Here is a 20,223-nt window from a genome sequence, read left to right on the forward strand (position 1 = left end):
TTTTCTCCCTAATTTGTTGTTGGTGGCTGTTTTTGCCCCATTGACTTCCATTATAATGAAATTTTTTGATTGCAAAGCCATGACACCATGTAATCATGCATTCTTGATTGTTTGTGGTTTTCCCTTTTGGGAATAGGTAAAATTTGTTAATATTACAGTTGATCACTAGGTGGGACCATTAACCCTTTAGATAGGCCTGTGCAAAAAAAGGCTTAGTTTCTGGCTTGTATATGGAGTATAACAGCAAATTATACTGTTTGTGTGTGTGTGAGATTCTTGATTGTTGGTGGTTTTCCCTGTTGGGAAGAGGGAACATTTGTTATTTTTACAGTTGATCACTAGGTGGGACCATTAACCATTTAGATAGGCCTGTGCAAAAAAAGCTTAGTTTCTGACTTGTATATGAAGCTATATGGAGTATAACAGCATATTATATTGAGTGTGTGTGTGTGTGTGTGTGTGTGTGTGTGTGTGTGTGTGTGTGTGTGTGTGTGTGTGTGTGTGTGTGAGAAATAGAGAGAGAGTGTGCGTGAGAGAGTATTCGGTTGTTAAGTGATGACGTAAGAAGCGCTGTTTCCGGGTCCAGGCCCCAACTCGCTCCACTTGAGAATATGACCTCAGCAGCCGTTTATGAGCACTGTTTATTCATATTGTTAATTTAAGTTAAACGCTTTCAAACTTACGATATACACTACAGTCTCCGTGCTCACAGCGTCCCAAACACAAATAATTTTTATATATTTTAATATAAATTTGGCTATCTGGTAGCCAGATTGGTTAATATTATAACCAATATTAACCAAAAAGGTTAATATTATAACTTTTTCGCTAGTATTCTATCACATTGTGAGTTTATATTAGCACCTTTTGTTGTTTTCTCGTGGTAACTGATAGAGCGTTTGGACACGGAAGTGCTGCTACGTGACGTCAGACTTAACAAGCGAATAGACTAAACAAAAGCAAAGTACGTGGATTTAAACACTTGCATGCCATCATGCTGGATATTTAAAGGTGAGCAGCAAGCAACATGAGAAAGGGCTTGACTTGTACCAAAGTTTTAGAAATGATTATGTAGCGTGACCCCTCCAGCGAGCTGCAGCTTATTTGAAGTTGGTATTGCATTTTGGTTCATAATACATTATGTTCATAAATTTGATGCGAAGTAGATTTTTTAACAGGATTTTAAGGTTTTAAACTGGCTTTACCATCAAGAAAAGAGGAGCATTTCACATATAGGCCATCTGTACTTTTCACCATCAAAAGGAAGCAGGTGCATAAACACACTTCTTTTTTTATTGTTTACTCCATGTAGTTCTGAGAGCATGAGGTGCATATTTTGATTTTTTTCAGATACTGTACATCAAGGTAAGTGCACAAAGGTCTCTCTCACACCCTCTCTTTCTCTCTCTCTCTATCACACACACACAAACTATAATTTGCTATTATACTCCATATAACTCCATACAAGCCAGAAACTAAGCCTTTTTTTGCACAGGCCTATCTAAAGGGTTAATGGTCCCACCTAGTGATCAACTGTAAAAAATAACAAATGTTACCTCTTCCCAACAGGGAAAACCACCAACAATCAAGAATCTCACACACACAAACACTATAATTTGCTGTTATACTCCATATAACTCCATATGCAAGCCAGAAACCAAGTTTTTTTTGCACAGGCCTATTTAAAGGGTTTATGGTCCCACCTAGTGATCAACTGTAAAAATATTTTTTTTTACCTCTTCCCAAAAGTGAAAACCACAAACAATCAAGAATGCATGATTATATGGTGTCATGGCTTTGCAATCAAAAAATGTTGTTATAATGGAAGTCAATGGGGAAAAAACAGCCACCAACAACAAATTAGGGAGAAAAAATTTAAATCTAATGTTGCACAAAAACTAACAATGCATCAAAGCCAATCTTGTTACTAATCTTTGACATGCCCAAGACTGTGATAAAAGGTAAAAAAAAAAATCCAGTCCACAATCACTTTTTATATTGAATTTTGTGTTTTTTTTTCCCAAATCAGTGACATCATTTATGAACTTGGTAATTAAAAAGTTTGGTAGTTTTGATCAGGACTGAGGTTGATTAATAGATTTATGCAAAAAAAATTGAAAAAAATATTTATCTGATACATTTTTACAGCAGTTTAATTAAGTGAATGTTTTCATCCATGAACATCCCGAAAGGGTAGTGAATTTGCCCACAGTGTACCGTTGAGTTTTTGAAAAATTTCAAAGCATTTTCCCAAAATATGGGTCAAAATAAGATTTGTCACCAAAAATCATTCCATTAGCTCAAACAGAGAAAGTTATGGCCAAAATAAGACTCAACTTTACCCCCTAGTTAACGAAAACGTCCCCAACAACGCACAAGGGTTAAATCATCTTAAATAACCATTCAAATTTGTTTTTTCCCTATGGTGTTTATTACAGAGCCAACTACTGAAATATTTAGACTTAATAGGCTATTTATCTTCAAATAATCCTTTTTTTTTTTTTTTTTTAGTTTTTTTATTATCTGGACTACAAATGCCCTATATATTGTTTGAAAGTGTTTTGATCTTTTATTGTTCATTCACACTTTACATTATGGCTTCATTGGTTAACATAAACTGCCAATGAAAAAATTATTCTGAACATTCATTAATCTTAGGTATTCCAATATTTAATAACACATTGTTAAAATTTAAAGTTGCAACTGTGTTATTTAATGAGCTTACAAGAACTATGACTTTAGTTCTTATGACCATATTAATCATTAATAACTTCTATAGTAAATGTAGCTATTGCTCAATGTTTAGCTGTGCATTTATTGAATGAGCACTATGCGATGTCCGAACTGATTACACTATATTTTATGTATTGCACTGTATTTTATGTGAAATTATTTTTTATTTTTAAACCGGCTTAAATTCATTTTAAGTCAATTTTTAAATAATTTTCATTTTCAAGTTCTTAAATTGCTTGTTTTATTTTTGTGATTATTTTTCTTCATGACTTTTTTTTAAACTTTCTTTTATGTAAAGCACTTTGAATTACCATTGTGTACGAAATGTGCTGTATAAATAAACTTGCCTTGCCTTGAATGTTAATGCATTAACTAAGGTTAACTAATGAGGTCTTACTGTAAAGTGATACCTATTGGTTTTTATAATTCTTTTGCACTTTAATGTGTAAAACGTCTCGGTTATGTATGGTAACCCTCGTTCCCTGAAGGAGGGAAAGGAGACGCCACGTCGGTGACCGACGAATATGGGATATCGCTTCGATAGACCAATCTACTTCGAGTGTAAACTAAACGAACCAATGCACATTGGCATGCAATTATTGTATCCAGCTGCCGCTGATCACTGCGTGAGTATAAGAGGGCAGCAGGTGCAATGCATACCAGTTTTTCGCTGAGGAGCCGAGCCGGGGACCCGGCAGCTCAGCGGCGCTACAGCAACCATGGCGACGGGACGTGGCGTCTCCGTTCCCTCCTTCAGGGAACGAGGGTTACCATACGTAACCGAGACGTTCCCCACAGTCGACGAATATGGGATCCCTATCAAAGCGCCATGGGTGCTGCCCCTTCCAGTGCCCTGTGCGAGCCGCCTGCGCCCCTATTAGGTGTAGGCCGGGGCTCAGAACAAGTAGCTCCACTCACCGTTGTCAAAGCACTACCTCACTGGGTGAGATTGGATAACACTGGGAAAACGTACCCGGTCCGCTTGGAGCCGGGACGCTGCGGAAGCCCCATCCTTCCCGAAGGAGGTCTCGGAGGCAAATACACATATAGCATCCGTTTAGGAGTATAAGGAGAAACTTGAGGTGATTAAAACCCTCTTGGGAAGGCAGAAGTCTGCCGGGAAAACACAGGCTCTAAGGCTATACCGTGGACTATACACATAAGAGTACTGCTTAGGTCTCAATATGGAACCCACCCTTCCATGGTTCTCACAGATTCATCATGAAGGTCTGGCGCCGGACGTTCCGCTGCGTCCAGCTGCTTAGGGTGATGGAGGATCTCAACAGGGTCTACAATACGGACACTCTGGAGCGGTTTAAGCAAGCAGACACTAACCGGGGCCTCTCAGTGCCACTACCCGTTTGAGGTGAGAACACAGGAGGATACCGGCTCTACACGAAGGCTATAGAACCTAGCGAACGTGTTAGGGGTCGCCCAGCCCGCAGCTCTACAAATATCTGTCAGCGAGGCGCCACGAGCCAGCGCTCAGGAGGATGCAACACTTCTAGTTGAGTGAGCTCGCAACCTGAACGGGCAGGGCACATCCTGAGCCTGATAAGCCAGGGTTATGGCATCCACAATCCAGTTGGCCATCCTCTGCTTAGAGACGGCACTCCCCTTCTGCCGGCCTCCGTAACAGACAAAGAGCTGGTCTGAGGTCCTGAAGCTTTGTGTCCGGTCTACGTAGCACCTTAATGCTCGGACGGGACAAAGCAAAGCCAGGGCTGGGTCTGCCTCCTCCAGGGGCAGCGCTTGCTGGTTCACCACTTGGTCTTTGAAGGGTGTAGTGGGAACCTTGGGCACGTAGCCAGGCCGGGGCCTCAGGATTACCTGGGAGTCAGCCGGCCCAAACTGTAGGCACGAATCGTCGACCGAAAATGCATGCAGGTCCCCTACCCTCTTGATGGAGGCCAGTGCAAGCAGGAGCAGAGTTTTCAATGAAAGAAACTTTAGCTCAACTGAATGCAAAGGCTCGAATGGGCCCTGCTGTAGTGATTTAAGCACTAGAGACAGGTCCCAAGAGGGTATACAGGGGGGGCGGGAAGGATTTAACCTCCTGGCCCCTCTAACGAACCTGACGATGAGGTCATGCTTACCCAGAGACTTCCCATTCACGGGGTCATGGTACGCAGCAATAGCAGCAACCTGAACTTTGAGGGTGGAGGGAGACAGCCTTCGCTCCAACCCTTGCTGCAGAAAGGATAGCACGACCGCAATCGGGCATCTTCGGGGGTCTTCTCGGCGAGAAGAACACCACTAAACGAACAGGTTCCACTTCAAGGCTTAAGCGTGTCTCGTAGACGGTGCTCTCGCCGCAGTGATAGTGTTCACTACCTCTTGGGGTAGGTCACCTAGAACCTCCGCGTCCCGTCCAGGGACCAGACATGGAGTTTCCAAAGGTCTGGACGCGGATGCCAAATGGTGCCCCATCTCTGAGTCAGTAGATCCTTCGTCAGAGGAATTGGCCAAGGAGGGGCTGTCGCAAGGAGCACTAGTTCGGGGATCCAGGTCCACATGGGCCAATATGGCGCTACTAGCAAGACTTGCTCCTTGTCCTCCCTGACTTTGCACAGTGTCTGTGCGAGAAGGCTCACTGGGGGAAACGCCTACTTGCGTAGGTCCCGAGGCCAGCTGTGTGCCAGTGCGTCCGTGCCGGGAGTTCCCTCGGTCAGGGAGTAGAACAACTGGCAGTGAGAGGTCTCTGGAGAAGCAAACAGGTCTACCTGAGCGGCTCCGAACCATCTCCAAATCAGCTGGACCGTCAGGGGATGGAGTCGCCATTCTCCCGGGAGCATTGCTCGAGACAGCTCGTCGGCTGTACGACTGAGCAGGCCTGGAATTTGAACGGCACGAAGTGACCTCAGAACCTTCTGACTCCAAAGGAGGAGGTGGCGAGCGAGTTGCGACATGCGACAGAAGCGCAGACCACCTTGTCGGTTGATGTACGCAACGGTCGCAGTGTTGTCCGTTCGGACCAGCACATGCTTGCCTCACAAGAGACCTTTGAGACGGTTCAAGGTAAGGTGTACTGCTAACAACTCTAGGCAATTGATGTGCCACTGCAGCTGCGGGCCCGTCCAAACCCCTGAGACTGCATGCCCGTTGTACGTGGCCCCCCAGTCGGTGGTGGAGGCATCCGTGTAAACCACAGCATGCCTGGAGATCTGCTCTAGGGGCACCCCTGCCCAGAGAAATGCAAGATCTGACCACGGAGTCAGGGTTTGGTGACAGGCCGGTGTAACTTGGACCCGGTGAGTGCCGCGCTTCCACGCCCACCTCGGGACTCGGCCATAAAGCCAGTGCTGGAGCGGTCTCATATGTAATAGGCCGAGCGGTGTAAGTGCCGCCACGGCCGCCATATGCCCCAGGAGCCTCTGAAAGAGTTTCAGTGGGACCGCTGTCCTGCTCTTGAACGTATTCAAGCAGGCTAGCACCGACCGCGCACGTTCCTCTGTGAGGCGTGCTGTCTGTTCGACCGAATCCAACTCCATATCGAGAAAAGAGATCATCCACGGGAGTTTGCTCTTTTCCGAGCTGACCAGAAGGCCCAACAGGCTCAGGTGCCGGAGCACCACATACCGTTGCCAGGTAACGACCGCACCCAGAAACGCACGGGTGAAACGGCATCCTTATAAGGACGATCCGTCGTCTTTACAAAGACGCACCGTGAAGCTCTTTTAGAGAAATTTGCTCTTTAGAAAATGGTCTTTTAGTGCTGAGGCGCACAGGGGAATTGGCCGTTTGCAACACGACAGGGGTAATGCAGCCTGAAGTGTGCAATCCACTCGACACAGGAACGACCGCCGCTGAAGCGCCGTCTCGCCAACACACAAAGCTTCCGAGAGCGTGCTGAACTCGTTGTTCACAGCAGACACAGTTGAGCAGAGCGATACTAACGCTCGGCTCCGAAGCGAAAAGCTGGTATGCATTGCACCTGCTGCCCTCTTATACTCACGCAGTGATCAGCGGCAGCTGGATGCAATAATTGCATGCCAATGTGCATTGGCTCGTTTAGTTTACACTCGAAGTAGATTGGTCTATCGAAGCGATATCCCATATTCGTCGGTCACCGACGTGGCGTCGAGAGTGACCGACTGAAAGGGAACATTTAACTTTTAGATATTTTTCTGTATTGCTTTATTGTTTTAAATGTTTAGTTATTTTTGTTATTCGAAAAAAAGTTATTTAACCTGTTATACTGTATTATGACCACTTTTTTTAAAACAAAATGTCAATACCGTGATAATACCTTATACCGTGATAAAAGCATTATCAATTAACCGCAACAGGAAAATTTGATACCGGCATATCCCTACACCTCAGATGATCACAAACACCAATGATGGGGTATAACACATTCAATATATTTACACCAGAGCAGATATTAATGAACAGAAGTTTGATTACATTCTTACACACAAGGATGCTTTGTATGTAGGCCTATACAATCCAAAAACTAAATATATTTGTAAATATACAATCAGTAAAGTTTTGTTTATCATTCTTACTGACATTAGGCTGACAACATTATAACTCATATTACTTTTATATCATATTGCTGTCTGTGTTATAGAACTTAAAAAATAAAAATAAAAACATCCTGGCATCGTGAAACATTTAGATGATGTGAATGAAAGTTCATAATGTTTCACTTGATTATAAATTTAGTCAGGAATTAGAGTTTGGATAAACTAGTCTAAAGTAGATTAATAATACTTACTAATTAATAACATGACTTACTCATGTTTATGATCTCTGCTGGATCAAGCTGCTTCATACTTTTTTCTTCATTCTTCACAGTGAGTCTTTTGTGAGGTGAATTCTGTCTTATTCCTCTCAGCGCGCAGTGAACAGTAAAATTTTTAAAACTTGAAGTACAGTCTCGCTGCTTTGTTTGCTGTGGTGTGGGTGTTTACACACCACATGCTTCATGTGGACCATTATAATATATAGTGCGCACAGCATGTGGGCGTGGTTGCATTAGATATAATGAAGGGAGGCATGAAAGACTGGACATCGCGTTGTTTTCATATGGATTACTTTATCACAGAATATTTGTTTTTGATAAGACTTGCTTTGCTTGCAGATGTCATGGCCAGTGACACAGTGTCTGTGTGTGAGAAAATAAAACTATCGGTGTAAATATAACAGTCAATATAATAAACATCACACATCCTGTGATGTGATTATCTTGGATGCGCACATTGCGATGTTGATGCTGAAACGATATATCGTGCAGCCCTAGTGAGTACACCCTTATTCTCTCGCATCCCGCACACACAAGTCTCTATCTGCCTGCCCCCACACTCGCCCATCGTGTACTGGAATATATATATATTTTTTACTTTTTTTTTTTTGCTATTTGGTTTACATAATGTGTTATGACAGTACATAATTTTAAAAACGATCTTCCCTTCAGTAGTCCTTACATACACCAAGCTTTATTTTACTCCTTTCTACAGTTTTCATGGTTTTTATAGAGGGGTTTGTTCATATATCATTTGGTTAATTTATAAAACTACAAAGAAAAATATATAGTATAGTGTGTCAACAAAATGAAACTAAATATTTGTAACCTGGTTTCATCCGATGTGCAGTTCACCCTGTGGTGTCTTGCCTTAAGGACTGGAACGCATTTACTAATAGTGATTTTCTTAATTCGCATGTTACCGCTCACAACCCAGCATGATGTTTACAGTAAAAGGTTGAATTTAGGAGTGGGGAGGAGTCAAGAGCACTTCAGTAAGGTACCAGCTCCAGCCACCAGCTCGGCTCACTTAATGGCCAGTCCCTCTGGCAAGAAAAATCTGCTTTTCTCAACACTTTCTTTCTTTCAGTTTTTGATTGTCATGCACTTTCACTGCAAAAAGCAAATGCCAGTAAATCACTTAAGGATTGACCAACCCCCTCACTTCCACCTGCACACACACACCTCCCCATCCACTCCTCTCCATCTATCCAAGTGCTGTTTCTTCCATCCAGAAATAAAAGCACATTTACGCCGATCGGAAATGTCTCATGGATGTATTAGTCACCATTCATGAACACCGGCTTTGCTCCCCAGCACAAATTAACACAGCTGCGTAGCCTGACAGAGAAGGTCCACATGTAATGTCTGTATGTGTGTGCATAATTGCCTCACTATATATCTGCCTCTGTTTTTGCAGTCAATAATAGTGTATGCTCCAAGAAAAAGAAAAGTGCAAGTCCAAAACTCATTTGAACTAAGTAAACACATTTTGTCGCCTGAACTTTTAAAGCACGCCACTTCTCGAAAAATAAATCACTGTGATAACATCTGACATTTACAAATCAATCATAAAATGACATTTTTTTTTATTAGATGGTCGATTTTTAGATGAAGATGGAGTGCGGATTAAGTTTTAGATAGGTTTAGCTGGGAGAATTATGTATTGGATTCTCATAAGCAATCGATGTGAGTGGCCTCAGATATTGAAAAGGCAAATAACTCGGTCATGTAGTTGAAGCAATCAGCGAATGGACAGGAACACAGGATCTTATTTGTGGAGTTGACTGCAACATCTGAGAAATCAAATGCATTTTATATAACACACTGTGATTATTGTACAGCTTACGTAAGGGAGGGCTGGGAGAAATGTTAATCTTCCGAACACCAGTGATTTTAAACACTATATAGTTATGTATTGGCACGTTACGTAATGTAATATTAGGAAAAAATATATTTTTTTTGTTTTAACCTTGGGACCCATGATGTACATGCACCATGTAAAAAAAAAAAAAAAAAAATTGTAAAGCCTAAATAATGAAGGCAACATTTGGCATGACTTACATTTACATGTATCTATTTTTATACACATTGTATATACATGAACTTGTGACACTGACAGTGTCAAGGTCTTATAACGAAATATGTTATTATAATTAAAAACTGTTTGGATTATGTAACTTTACAATTTTTACTTGTTTACTTAATTTGCATGGTTTTAAACTATTCAGTATAAAAATATAAGTTATTAGAACTTAAAGGGTTAGTTCACCCAGATAGCAAAATTATGTAATTAATAACTTACCCTTATGTTGTTCCAAACCCGTAAGACCTCCGTTTATCTTTGGAACACAGTTTAAGATATTTTAGATTTAGTTCGAGAGCTCTCAGTCCCTCCATTGAAGCTGTGTGTACGGTATACTGTCCATGTCCAGCACCGATGGTGCTATAAATGCAGTGACGATGCCCACTCCTCAGTGCCCATCTCCACATGTAAGCACAGCCCTGCACACAGGGCTCGCGCACATAAGATCGACACAGATCGGTCGAGCGCGCCGCATAGTAAACGTGCCCACTCCACAGTGCCCACATACACTATGTCACATACGGCGCGTGGCTTCTGTAAAAACGAGGCCCGTGCACGTACGCTCTGCACAGGCAGACAGCGAGTTGAAAGTGGCATATGCAGCCCACAATCACTCGCAGACATATCGAGTCCCATGGGACCTGCTCAGCCTTCCCCCAGTCGGTTAAGCGCCGGGACGGGGTCGAGGAGGAGCGATCTGCCCGCTGTGATCAGCGCGCTCCCCGCTTCAAATGCGCAGCACACCCGAGCGCCGCCGTTGCCCGGTCAACAGAACGCGCTTCGCATCCAGCCCTTAGCCATTCATGCAGATGCATGGTCAGCGCTTCCAGGGGTTTCGGATTGGGTGCTAGGCATTATAAAGAGAGGCTACTCGCTACAGTTTTTTTCGACGCTCTCCGCGCTTTTCAGCGCGCGTCGAAACTACGGTCAAAACAGAAGTAGCACACATACTTCGGGCCGAAATATCAAAACTGTTGAGCAAAGGGGCTGTAGAGCCTGTGTCTCAAGCTCAAAGCGAGGGGGGGGCTGTACAGCAGATACTTTCTGGTGCCCAAGAGAGACGGGGGTCTCAGGCCCATACTGGATCTAAGACAGCTGAACAAGGCATTGATGAAACGCAGTTTCAAAATGCTTACGACCAGGAAACTCCTCGCGCAGATTCGCAGAGGGGACTGGTTCATGTCAATAGATCTGAGGGACGCGTATTTTCAAATACAGATAGCGTCAAACCACAGGCAATATTTGAGATTCGCCTTCGAGGGCCAGGCATACCAGTTTACAGTCCTCCGTGGCTCCTCGTACGTTTACGAGGTGCATGGATGCAGCGCTCGCTCCTCTCAGACTCAGAGGCATACGAGTGCTGAATTATTTGGACGACTGGCTGGTTCTGGCCCGATCACGAGCGGAGCTCGTTTTACTCGATCACCTCGAGAAGCTCGGCCTCAGTGTCAATTGGGCGAAGAGTTCGTTGAACCCCAGTCAGACGATCCTGTTTCTGGGTATAGTTCTGAACTCGTGTTCCATGACGGCGCGGCTGTCACCACAGCGCGCGATGGGCATTCAGCGCGCAGCGAGTTCTTTCCGCTGCGGCGCGACCGTGTCACTCAAACACTGTCAAAAGATGCTGGGTCTCATGGCCTCAGCATCTCCGGTTCTGCGGCTGGGCTTGCTCCGCATGCGCCCCCTGCAGTTCTGGCTGAAGGCTCGGGTGCCGCGCAGAGCGTGAAAAAGCTCCATCATATCAACTGCCTGGAAATGCTGGCAGTGGAGAACGTGCTGACGCGCTTTTGTCCCCATATCAAGGATCACCACGTCGTAGTCCGTGCGGACAACATGTCCGTGGTGTCCTACATAAATCGCCAGGGCGGTCTCGGGTCCCAAAACCTGTGCAGGCTGACGGAACGCCTCCTGGTTTGGGCTCAGCGCAACGTGCGCTCGCTGAGAGCAGTGCATGTGCCTGGACTGCAGAATCTGGGTCCAGACAGGCTGTCCAGAGGCAATGTTCCTACGGGCGAATGGTCTCTACACCCGCAAACAGTCCGGCTGTTGTGGGAGAGATTTGGCATGGCGGAGGTATACCTCTTTGCGTCCCACGAAAACGCTCACTGCCCCGCGTTCTTTTCCAAGAACGAAAGCGCGCTGTCACGGAGATGGCCGTGCTGCCCGCTTTATGCGTTCCCTCCCGTCTCCCTCCTTCCGCAGGTGATAGAACGGGTGAGAGAAACGATATGTTCAATACTGCTTGTAGCACCTCTTTGGAAGAACCAACCATGGTTCCCAGATTTGATGCAGTTAGCAGATGTCGCCCCGTGGCCGGTACCGTTGAGGAGGGACCTCCTCTCGCAGGCCAGGGGCTCGATTTGGCACCCTCAACCGGAGTTGTGGTCCCTCTATGTGTGGGCGCTCAACGGTTACCCGCTGATCTCGCAGTGGGAGTGCTAAATACCATCACTCAGGCTAGAGCTCCGTCGACACGACATCTGTATGCCTCGAAGTGGTCGGTGTTCTCCAGCTGGTGCACAGCTCGAGGTTATTCACCCCTTAGTTGTGAGGTGACGGAGGTCCTCTTTTTCCTACAGGAGCTGTTGGATAAGGGCAGAGCCCCATCCACGCTCAAAGTTTATGTGGCGGCCATCGCTGCGTTTTCTGAAACGGCGTCCGGTCAGTCAATAGGAAGGAACGATTTAGTCATCCGGTTCCTCAGAGGAGCTAGGAGGCTGAATCCTCCCAGACCTCCATCAGTCCCTATGTGGGACCTCGCGGCGGTTTTGGAGGCCTTGAAGGGTCCCCCTTTTGAGCCTAGCCAATCGGTTAGCCTTCAGCATCTGTCGTTCAAGACAGTATTCTTGTTGGCTCTCGCTTCTGTGAAGCGTGTGGGTGATTTGCACGCGCTCTCGGTGAGCCAGTCGTGCTTGGAGTTTGGGCCCAATGACTCAAGGGTCATACTCAAACCTAGGCACGGTTATGTGCCGAAATCCCTCAACACACCGTTTCGGGCTCAGGTTATTGCCCTGTCTGCCCTGCCGGTGTCAGGGGAGGATGGAGACTCGAGTCTTCTTTGCCCTGTCAGGGTTTTAAGAGCTTATGTGTCTCGCTCTGCTGCCTTTCGGCAGACGGAGCAGCTGTTTGTCTCGTTCGGTGGACGTTCCAAGGGAATGGCTGTTTCGAGACAGACTCTATCCAGATGGATAGTTGACGCCATAGCGTTAGCTTACGCTTCCAGGGGCCTTCAGTCCCCGTTGGGCGTCAGAGCACACTCCACAAGAGGCGTCGCCTCGTCGTGGGCGTGGTCTACTGGGATCTCCTTGCAGGATATATGTATGGCGGCAGGTTGGGCCTCGCCGTCTACATTTATCAGGTTCTATAACCTGGAGGTCCCCGCCTTGCAAGAAAGGCTGTTGTCGGTATAGTCGAATCAGGGCCCTGAGGGGAATTCAGAGTTCACGAGCGCTATGCGCTGCCGACTGTTATATGGGCAGTATTGCGTAAGACCCGCATTGCCACATTGGTCAGGCCTTGCCCCGGCTGTGTGATGTCATATTGCCGCATCTACGGATGCTGCTAGATATAGGACGGAGGGCTTTTTTTCCCTTTTCTGTCCTGGACTCTCTGTGAGTCCCTCAGGTGACTGTGCACTGTAAATCCTGGGCGTTGCTTCAGGTTTATTGGTGTGTGATACCTGCGCGCACGGCGTTCTACATTGGGTTCCCGTAGCGTCTTAGCTAAGACGCAGTACGAGAGAGCTCTCGTAAGAGAACGTACTCGGTTACTAAACGTAATCTTGGTTCTCTCTAGAAGAGCGAACGAGTACTGCGTTCTCTGCCGTGCGCACGATTCACTCTGGTTCGCTTCGGCGATGAAATAAATCAGGTGAGTCAGCCTTTTCGAACTCCTTTTATAGGTTGGGCCACACCCGTTTCGGCGGGTTTCTTATTGGTCTGATGTTGCATCAGCCCGCGCTCGATAGGCTGTGCAGTTGCCGCAGAACAAGCCAATGAGCGAACGAGCCGTCTCGCCTATGGCTGTGTACTGCTGCAAATGCGCTTTACAAAAATACAAAATAAAGGATAATTTTTTGCTTCAGTATTTCGTGAAAAGAGACTTTTCCCGTAGCGTCTTAGCTAAGACGCAGTACTCGTTCGCTCTTCTAGAGAGAACCGAGGTTACGTTTAGTAACAGAGTACGATTATATTCCATAATGGAGATAGTGGCAAGCTGTTATCATTGCAAAAGTAGTTGTGTTTTTGAGCCTTAAAGTCTTTTAGAATATTTGAGATATGTGTAATGGGGGCAAAATAAATAAATAAAATCCATAAATAACTTTTTGCATTGACAAAGTCAAATAAAGCACCATAAATGCACATAATTACAGTCCCTATTCGGCAGTTGGGGAAAATTCATGTTGCTTGTTTTCTAAGGAACCTTGCCAAAATGTAGAAAATTAATATGCCATGTATATGTAATACAACTACTTGCATGTCAAGTAAAAATAATTTTGATTAGAAACATTTATTATTCTACAGAAAGTTTGCAGTGTAAGGTGCACAACAAATTCAAGTTAGATTAGATGAACAACATAAACACTTGATTAAATTATATGTCAAGTTTATTACCGGCCATCTGTTTCTTCAGAAGGCTTTTAAACATGGTTCAGCAGTAGTTTATTTTTTGTCACCTAGCCCAGCGTGTTGCTTTTTTTCCTTCGAATTTGAAGCCATTGGTGATTAAGATGTTTATTGAAATAATACTTTTAAACTGCACTGTGAACTGATGCATTTTTAATATGAAAAATAAATGGTTTCAGGAAACATTAATGCAGAAATCTATGTAATTATGATTCACATGGCAATATGCTCCATTATAAATATATTTGGGTATCTTTCAACAATAGTTTTGCTTGATAATAATTTTTTTTTTCTTTTCTTCTTTTCTCACAGATATCCTTCTCTCAACATAGCAGCATCATGGACCTGGTGCAGTTCTTTGTCACATTTTTCAGGTATGCACATTTCATTAATTTAAATAAAACTTTCTCTGTGATTAAGTGGAATAAAATTTGTGAATAAATTAAGAATGTACTTTCTTTCTTCATAATATGTACTGAATTCTAGTTTTTGGAATTTAGTGAAATAAGTTTGCTGAGGATGCAAGGATGCATTAACCTCACCATCCAAAGCCTTTAATGAAGGCTGGCTGATGAATAAGCACAATAGATATAATTGTGTTTGCTGTGATGAAGCCAAACACTGCCAGTCTCGCTGTCCCTGCAAATAAACGCATTATATGAAAAAAAACTTAATTATTAAAGATTATAAAAAGAAACTTAAGACACATGTACCTACACTACTCTTTTAATGTTATACTTGAACAGCAGCCAGAACATATGCACATTTTTGCCAGTGATGGAAATCATCAAATTTCTGTGACAGCTTATGATGTTTGCAATTGCATGGTTTCATTTTCAGTTTTCACTAGTCATATGTGTTCTGAAATGTCACACTTGTTATAGTTCTGGACAGTCAAATTACAGAGCTCAGAGACCGCAGTTGTGTTTAAAGTGCCTCTAAGTGCAGAAAAATAATTACATGCCACCTGCTCTGTATAAATAATAACATGCCGCCTGCTATGTATAAAGATTGAATCTCGCGTTAGACTGTCAGCCACCTCTGTATTGTGTTCTGTGGTGTTTTTAACTATCGGGTCAAAACAGATGTCATGTAACGTCATTCCAAACTTTACTTATCAACTTGTTTATCAAACAAAACTAAATGTTGCTATAAATTAAGGGTGCTTTCACACCTGTAGGTCAATTGCTTTGTTCAGAAACAGGGATTAAAATTATTACAATGTTGGTTTTTATTCTTGGTGTGGGTCGCTTTCACAGGGCAACATTTTAAATGGACCAAACATTTTAATACAAGTCACAGGCAAGTAAACTGTTCTCTCATTGGTCAAAGTTCCAGGGTTCATTTTCCAGGATTTCACTTAGCTGTCACGACTGTCATCTGTCAGGATAGAACGACAACAGCTTTGCGGGCTTATTATTGTTTTTTGTTGTTGCTGTCATTATATTAATTTATCATTTTGAGTCCAGCATTCATTGGGAAAACATTTTTAAAATGCACCTACTAGGAAGAAAAGCAATAATACGGCATTATAAAATGAAAAAGTGTGATATGATTTTGAATAGCGAAGACGTGCTCACCCACAGAGATTAACAGGTTCATTTTGAAGTATTAGCCAAACAACAAAGTTAATGCTTTTCTTATAACTTACGTAATTACCTATTATACATTGGATATAGCCTGGTTCGTTGGTCTGTTGGTTCGGATTGCATTCTCACTACAACCAAACCACTCTAGAGTTCTTTTCAATCATGCAAAAATTAACCGAGCTCAGGGGGGAAATGCGTCAAGTTCCGAAACAACAGGCCAGGTGTGAAAGCACCCTTTAGTCATGCCATTTTTTATTATAAGAGTATCATCAAATCATCATTTGACTTTATTTGATACACAGATATGTAGTTTTTATTAATAGATTGTGCTGGAAAATGCACCGTAACACTGTGATTTTGACATTGCTCATCTATCTTTTATGTATCCATATCTGAATTATTGCAGTAATTTCAAACGGATATGAGTGATTGATGTGCGCATCCCAACATTCACAAAGGTAAAGGTCATGGCAACAGTGATTTGATGTGTGCTATAAAGATGCACTTATTATCCAGTATGAATTGCAAAAGCTTTTTTGTTGCTGTTGTTTTGCAATTGTGGGCATGGGAATGTGTTGATCGATATCAAAGTTGAAGCTAGAGGCTGTAGGGGTTTGTTGTTTGGTGTGCATTTAGTCCTCTGCAGACGAGGGACACTCTGATGTAATTCATCATGGCATTTGAGGGAGATTGGTGTGTATACTTTGTATCCCTCCCATTTTACATCCCTTTCTCTCTTTTCCTCTTTCCTTTCATATCTTCTGGCTGTGGATTCACTGTTCTAAATCTCTGTCAAGAGTTTACTTGAAGTTCAAGCAGAGTCCTTCAAAGCCAAAGTTCAGACAAATGCCCGACTGTTTTACAATGCCAAAACAGACATCAAGCACTATTGAAAATATTGTGTTGAGGTAAATTAAGTGTGCTGCGTTGGCACACTTAAGTTATTTTAATTACACGGATGAATAATGGTGTTTGTTTGTGAAACAGCATTAAGGAGCATTGAGTATTGATTTGGAGCTCTGTCACTTTGTGTCCGTGACTTGGCTGACAGATTGTTTATGAATTTGTAGTTTAAGGAAAATAAATTAGTATGTTCTTTTTAATAGAAAAGAATGAATGAGAAAAAATTACATATGAAAAATTATTTAAAGGGATAGTTCATAGAAAAATGAAAATTTCTCCATGATTTACTCACCCTCAAGCCATCCTTGGTGTATATGACTTTCTTCCTTAAGATTAATAGAATCAGAATTGTGCCAGTAATGGTGGTGAATAGCTGTTGAAACTTTGAAGTCTAATAAAGTGTATCCATCCAACATAAAAAGCACTCAGCACGGCTCCGGGGAGTTAATAAAAAAAAAATTGTAGTAAAAATATTCATATTTAAAACTTAATAAACCATAATCTCTAGCTTCTGCTTAATGTCGTACTCACGTTCACAAGAGAGTGGCATTCCTGCAGATGACGTAGGAAGTAGGCGAATACAGTAGCACATAGGAGGGAGCAAAGCAAAACACTGGTCATGAATGAGAAGTTCAAAACAAGTAAACGTAAAGAAACATGTCGGAGGATTTCAATATAAGCCAAGAGGAGACTGGTCTTCCTTTGCTCTTACAAGACTAGCATATTGTCACTGGAGCTTACACTATGCTTACGTCATTTTTTCTAACACAAATGCTTCAATTCACTTTAAAAGGCCTTTATTAACCCCCTGGAGCTGTATGGAGTACTTTTATGATGCATTTTATTGGACTTCAAAATTTCGACCCCCATTCACTGCCATTATAAAGCTTGGAAGGGCCGGGATTTTTTTTTATGTAACTCTGATTGTATTTGTCTGAGAGAAGAAAGTCATGCACCTAGGATGGCTTGAGGGTGAGTAAATCATGGGAGAATTTTTGGGTGAACTATACCTTTAAATGAATATTCATACATTAGAGAACAGTTTTAAAACACTGGTCAGCCTCAAATAATACTGCAAAAGTAAGTGAGGTTACCCAATAACATACCTCTGAGATTGTTTGTGTTTTTTCTTAAAGGGTTAATTCAACTAAAAATTTAAATTAGGAAACAAATTACTCAGCCTGAAGTCATCCTGGGTGTATATATTTAAAAAATGGACTTTGATCTTTTAAGCTGTTTGATGCCACTCAGCGGGTGTTGCACTGCATCAGTCCAAGAAAAGTTTAATAAAAAGCGCATCCATTATTAAAAAAAAAAAAAGAAGAGTCTCACACGGCTCCAGAGGGGGTGAACAAAGGCCTCCTGTAGCAAATCAATGTGTTTTTGTAAGAAAAATATCCATATTCTTAGCTTTATCAGTCAGTCAAGAATTATATTATGGTATTATGATAATTAAGCATTTTTGGGTGAATTAACCCCTTAAGCCTTTGTATTCCCTTCAGTTTTTTTTTTCTTTTAAATATTTTCTGTCTGGATGTCACAGTAACCGTATAACTCCCTAACCTGATTGGCTGTCAGGATGATGGATATACCGCCTTGTACCAGACACACTAAAGAGGTAAACAAACACTTCTCTAGCGGAACACAAGTGGGCCTAGTAAGCTACTTACATAGATTAGAGCCAATTATATTTCAAATCAACTTCATTCTGCATTCACGATTTGTTCCATTCAAAGTTGGATGTGGAATAGTCCTGCTTGATATCGCTTATCTTTATCTGTAAAGGCATTTTATTGCTCGCCAAGCAGTTTCTTTTTGTCAACAGAGGAGTCTTCTACTAATCTCATTTTAGAGGACAAACAAAGATGTTCTGCAAGTTTTTAAGATATCGTTTATAGTGTATAGTATAACATATCAGTCTCCACAAACATTTGCTAAACAAATCTAATTAGCGTTTGATATTGCATAGTAATGAAATCTTGACTGACTGATGCATTTTATTTGCTTAAATGTAAATGTTTATCCTTGAGTGCTGCCATGTTTGTGTTGTTTCAAACAAGTTTTGTAAGATGTCAGACTTAAAATGACTTTTTAAGTGCTGCAAGAATGAGTCCTACAACCAGGAAAAGGGATTTCTTTTTTAGTGTCAAAAGTTTTTTTGACTACGTTTTTGTTACATTCCTGACTTAAGAAATGTGGTTGGCACATCAGTCTTTATGGGTTTTTAAAAAAGGCAGTTGCTAACAAGTGACTAAATGGGACTATAGAGATTGTCACATACATTGTCAGCAGCATTACACAGAGTGGGAGGACTCACTAGACCGCTTTTACAAACTGATTATGTTCATACACTCAAACTGTTGCTCAAATTGTGGTGTAGTTTGTTGCTTGCCTTTATAACTTTAGCTTTTATCTTTTTAATTCTGGCAATTGTATTTAGGCGTCAAAATTCATAAGTTAGTTTTTATTTGTGAGGATTATACATTTGATAAACTGTTTCCCACAATAATCCAAAAACCAGTGGGAATATTGTATTGGTTGTTATACCTGGTGGGAACCTGTGTGTTGCTAACTTCCCCTTTTGCCAACAAAAATACACCATTACTGTTGGAAGGCAGCATTACAGTATAACTTAGTGAAAGAATAAAATTAATAAATTAAAGTTAGCCAGTGAAACATTCCTTTTTTTCACCATCTGATTCATGCATTTGATTAGCATATTACCTCCAGCTCTTAACGTAATCTTAATTAGAAATGCGTTTCTCAAAATCTAACAAAAATTTCAAAACACCCTCATGAGAGACTGTGGGCTTCCAGCCTCAAGGAAACAGATGTATATTTATCTAGTTCTGATTCATCTGGCTTTGATAAAGTTGATGAGCTTTTTAATCACTCTGAGGTTTTTTAATGTATTTCATCCATTCAAATATGTCTTTCTAAACAAAGAGACCATTATGCAGATTAGGTAGAAAAAGTATTCAAAAAATATAAAGCCTATTAAAATAATAAATGGGACAATGGGAATAAAATGATAATATTGTATGTATATTTGGAAGAACTCCTTTTAGTTGTACAAAAACTGGTGTGCACTTAGAGAAAAGTCTGTACTTTTGAACCGATAGGTGTTTCAGTGTAGTCCCGCATTAGCTTCAAAAAGTCCTTTTGAATAGGTTTACTTTGAAGAGTGACTTTTTTGCCGTCTCTAGTTTCTAGGTGCTCCACTAAATGAGCAAGAAAAAAAGTAACAATTAAAGAGCGCTTAAGCCGTTCACCCACTCCTTCAGCTAATTGGTGACACCGCAATTTGGTTTAGCCCAATTACACACACTCTCTCTATGTTGATAAACATTCATCCACTTTTCTTTTTTTCTTCTCCTTTGTTCCATCTGGACATAAGTCGTCCACAAGGCTGAAGTGTTGAGTGAGTGCGCTCTTATCAACGATGATGTTATTAACATCCTGAACGCCTGTGCTTTACTGGATGGCAACACAAGTCAATTTATTTGACTTGTGTAACTGACTAAAGCTCATTCTCTCCCA

General features: G+C 42.2%; 1 protein-coding gene across 1 annotated transcript in view; it reads left to right on the forward strand.

Annotated features, from left to right (window-relative positions):
* Nucleotides 1–20,223, forward strand: part of atrnl1a (attractin-like 1a) — a 375,666-nt gene that overhangs the window by 176,240 nt on the left and 179,203 nt on the right. Inside the window, exon 26 of the mRNA XM_059566501.1 lies at nt 14,504–14,565. Coding sequence (XP_059422484.1) covers nt 14,504–14,565 — 62 coding nt within the window. The remainder of the gene's footprint in view (nt 1–14,503; nt 14,566–20,223) is intronic.

Source organism: Carassius carassius, chromosome 14, assembly GCF_963082965.1.
Source record: "Carassius carassius chromosome 14, fCarCar2.1, whole genome shotgun sequence".
NCBI classification, from domain to species: Eukaryota; Metazoa; Chordata; class Actinopteri; order Cypriniformes; family Cyprinidae; genus Carassius; species Carassius carassius.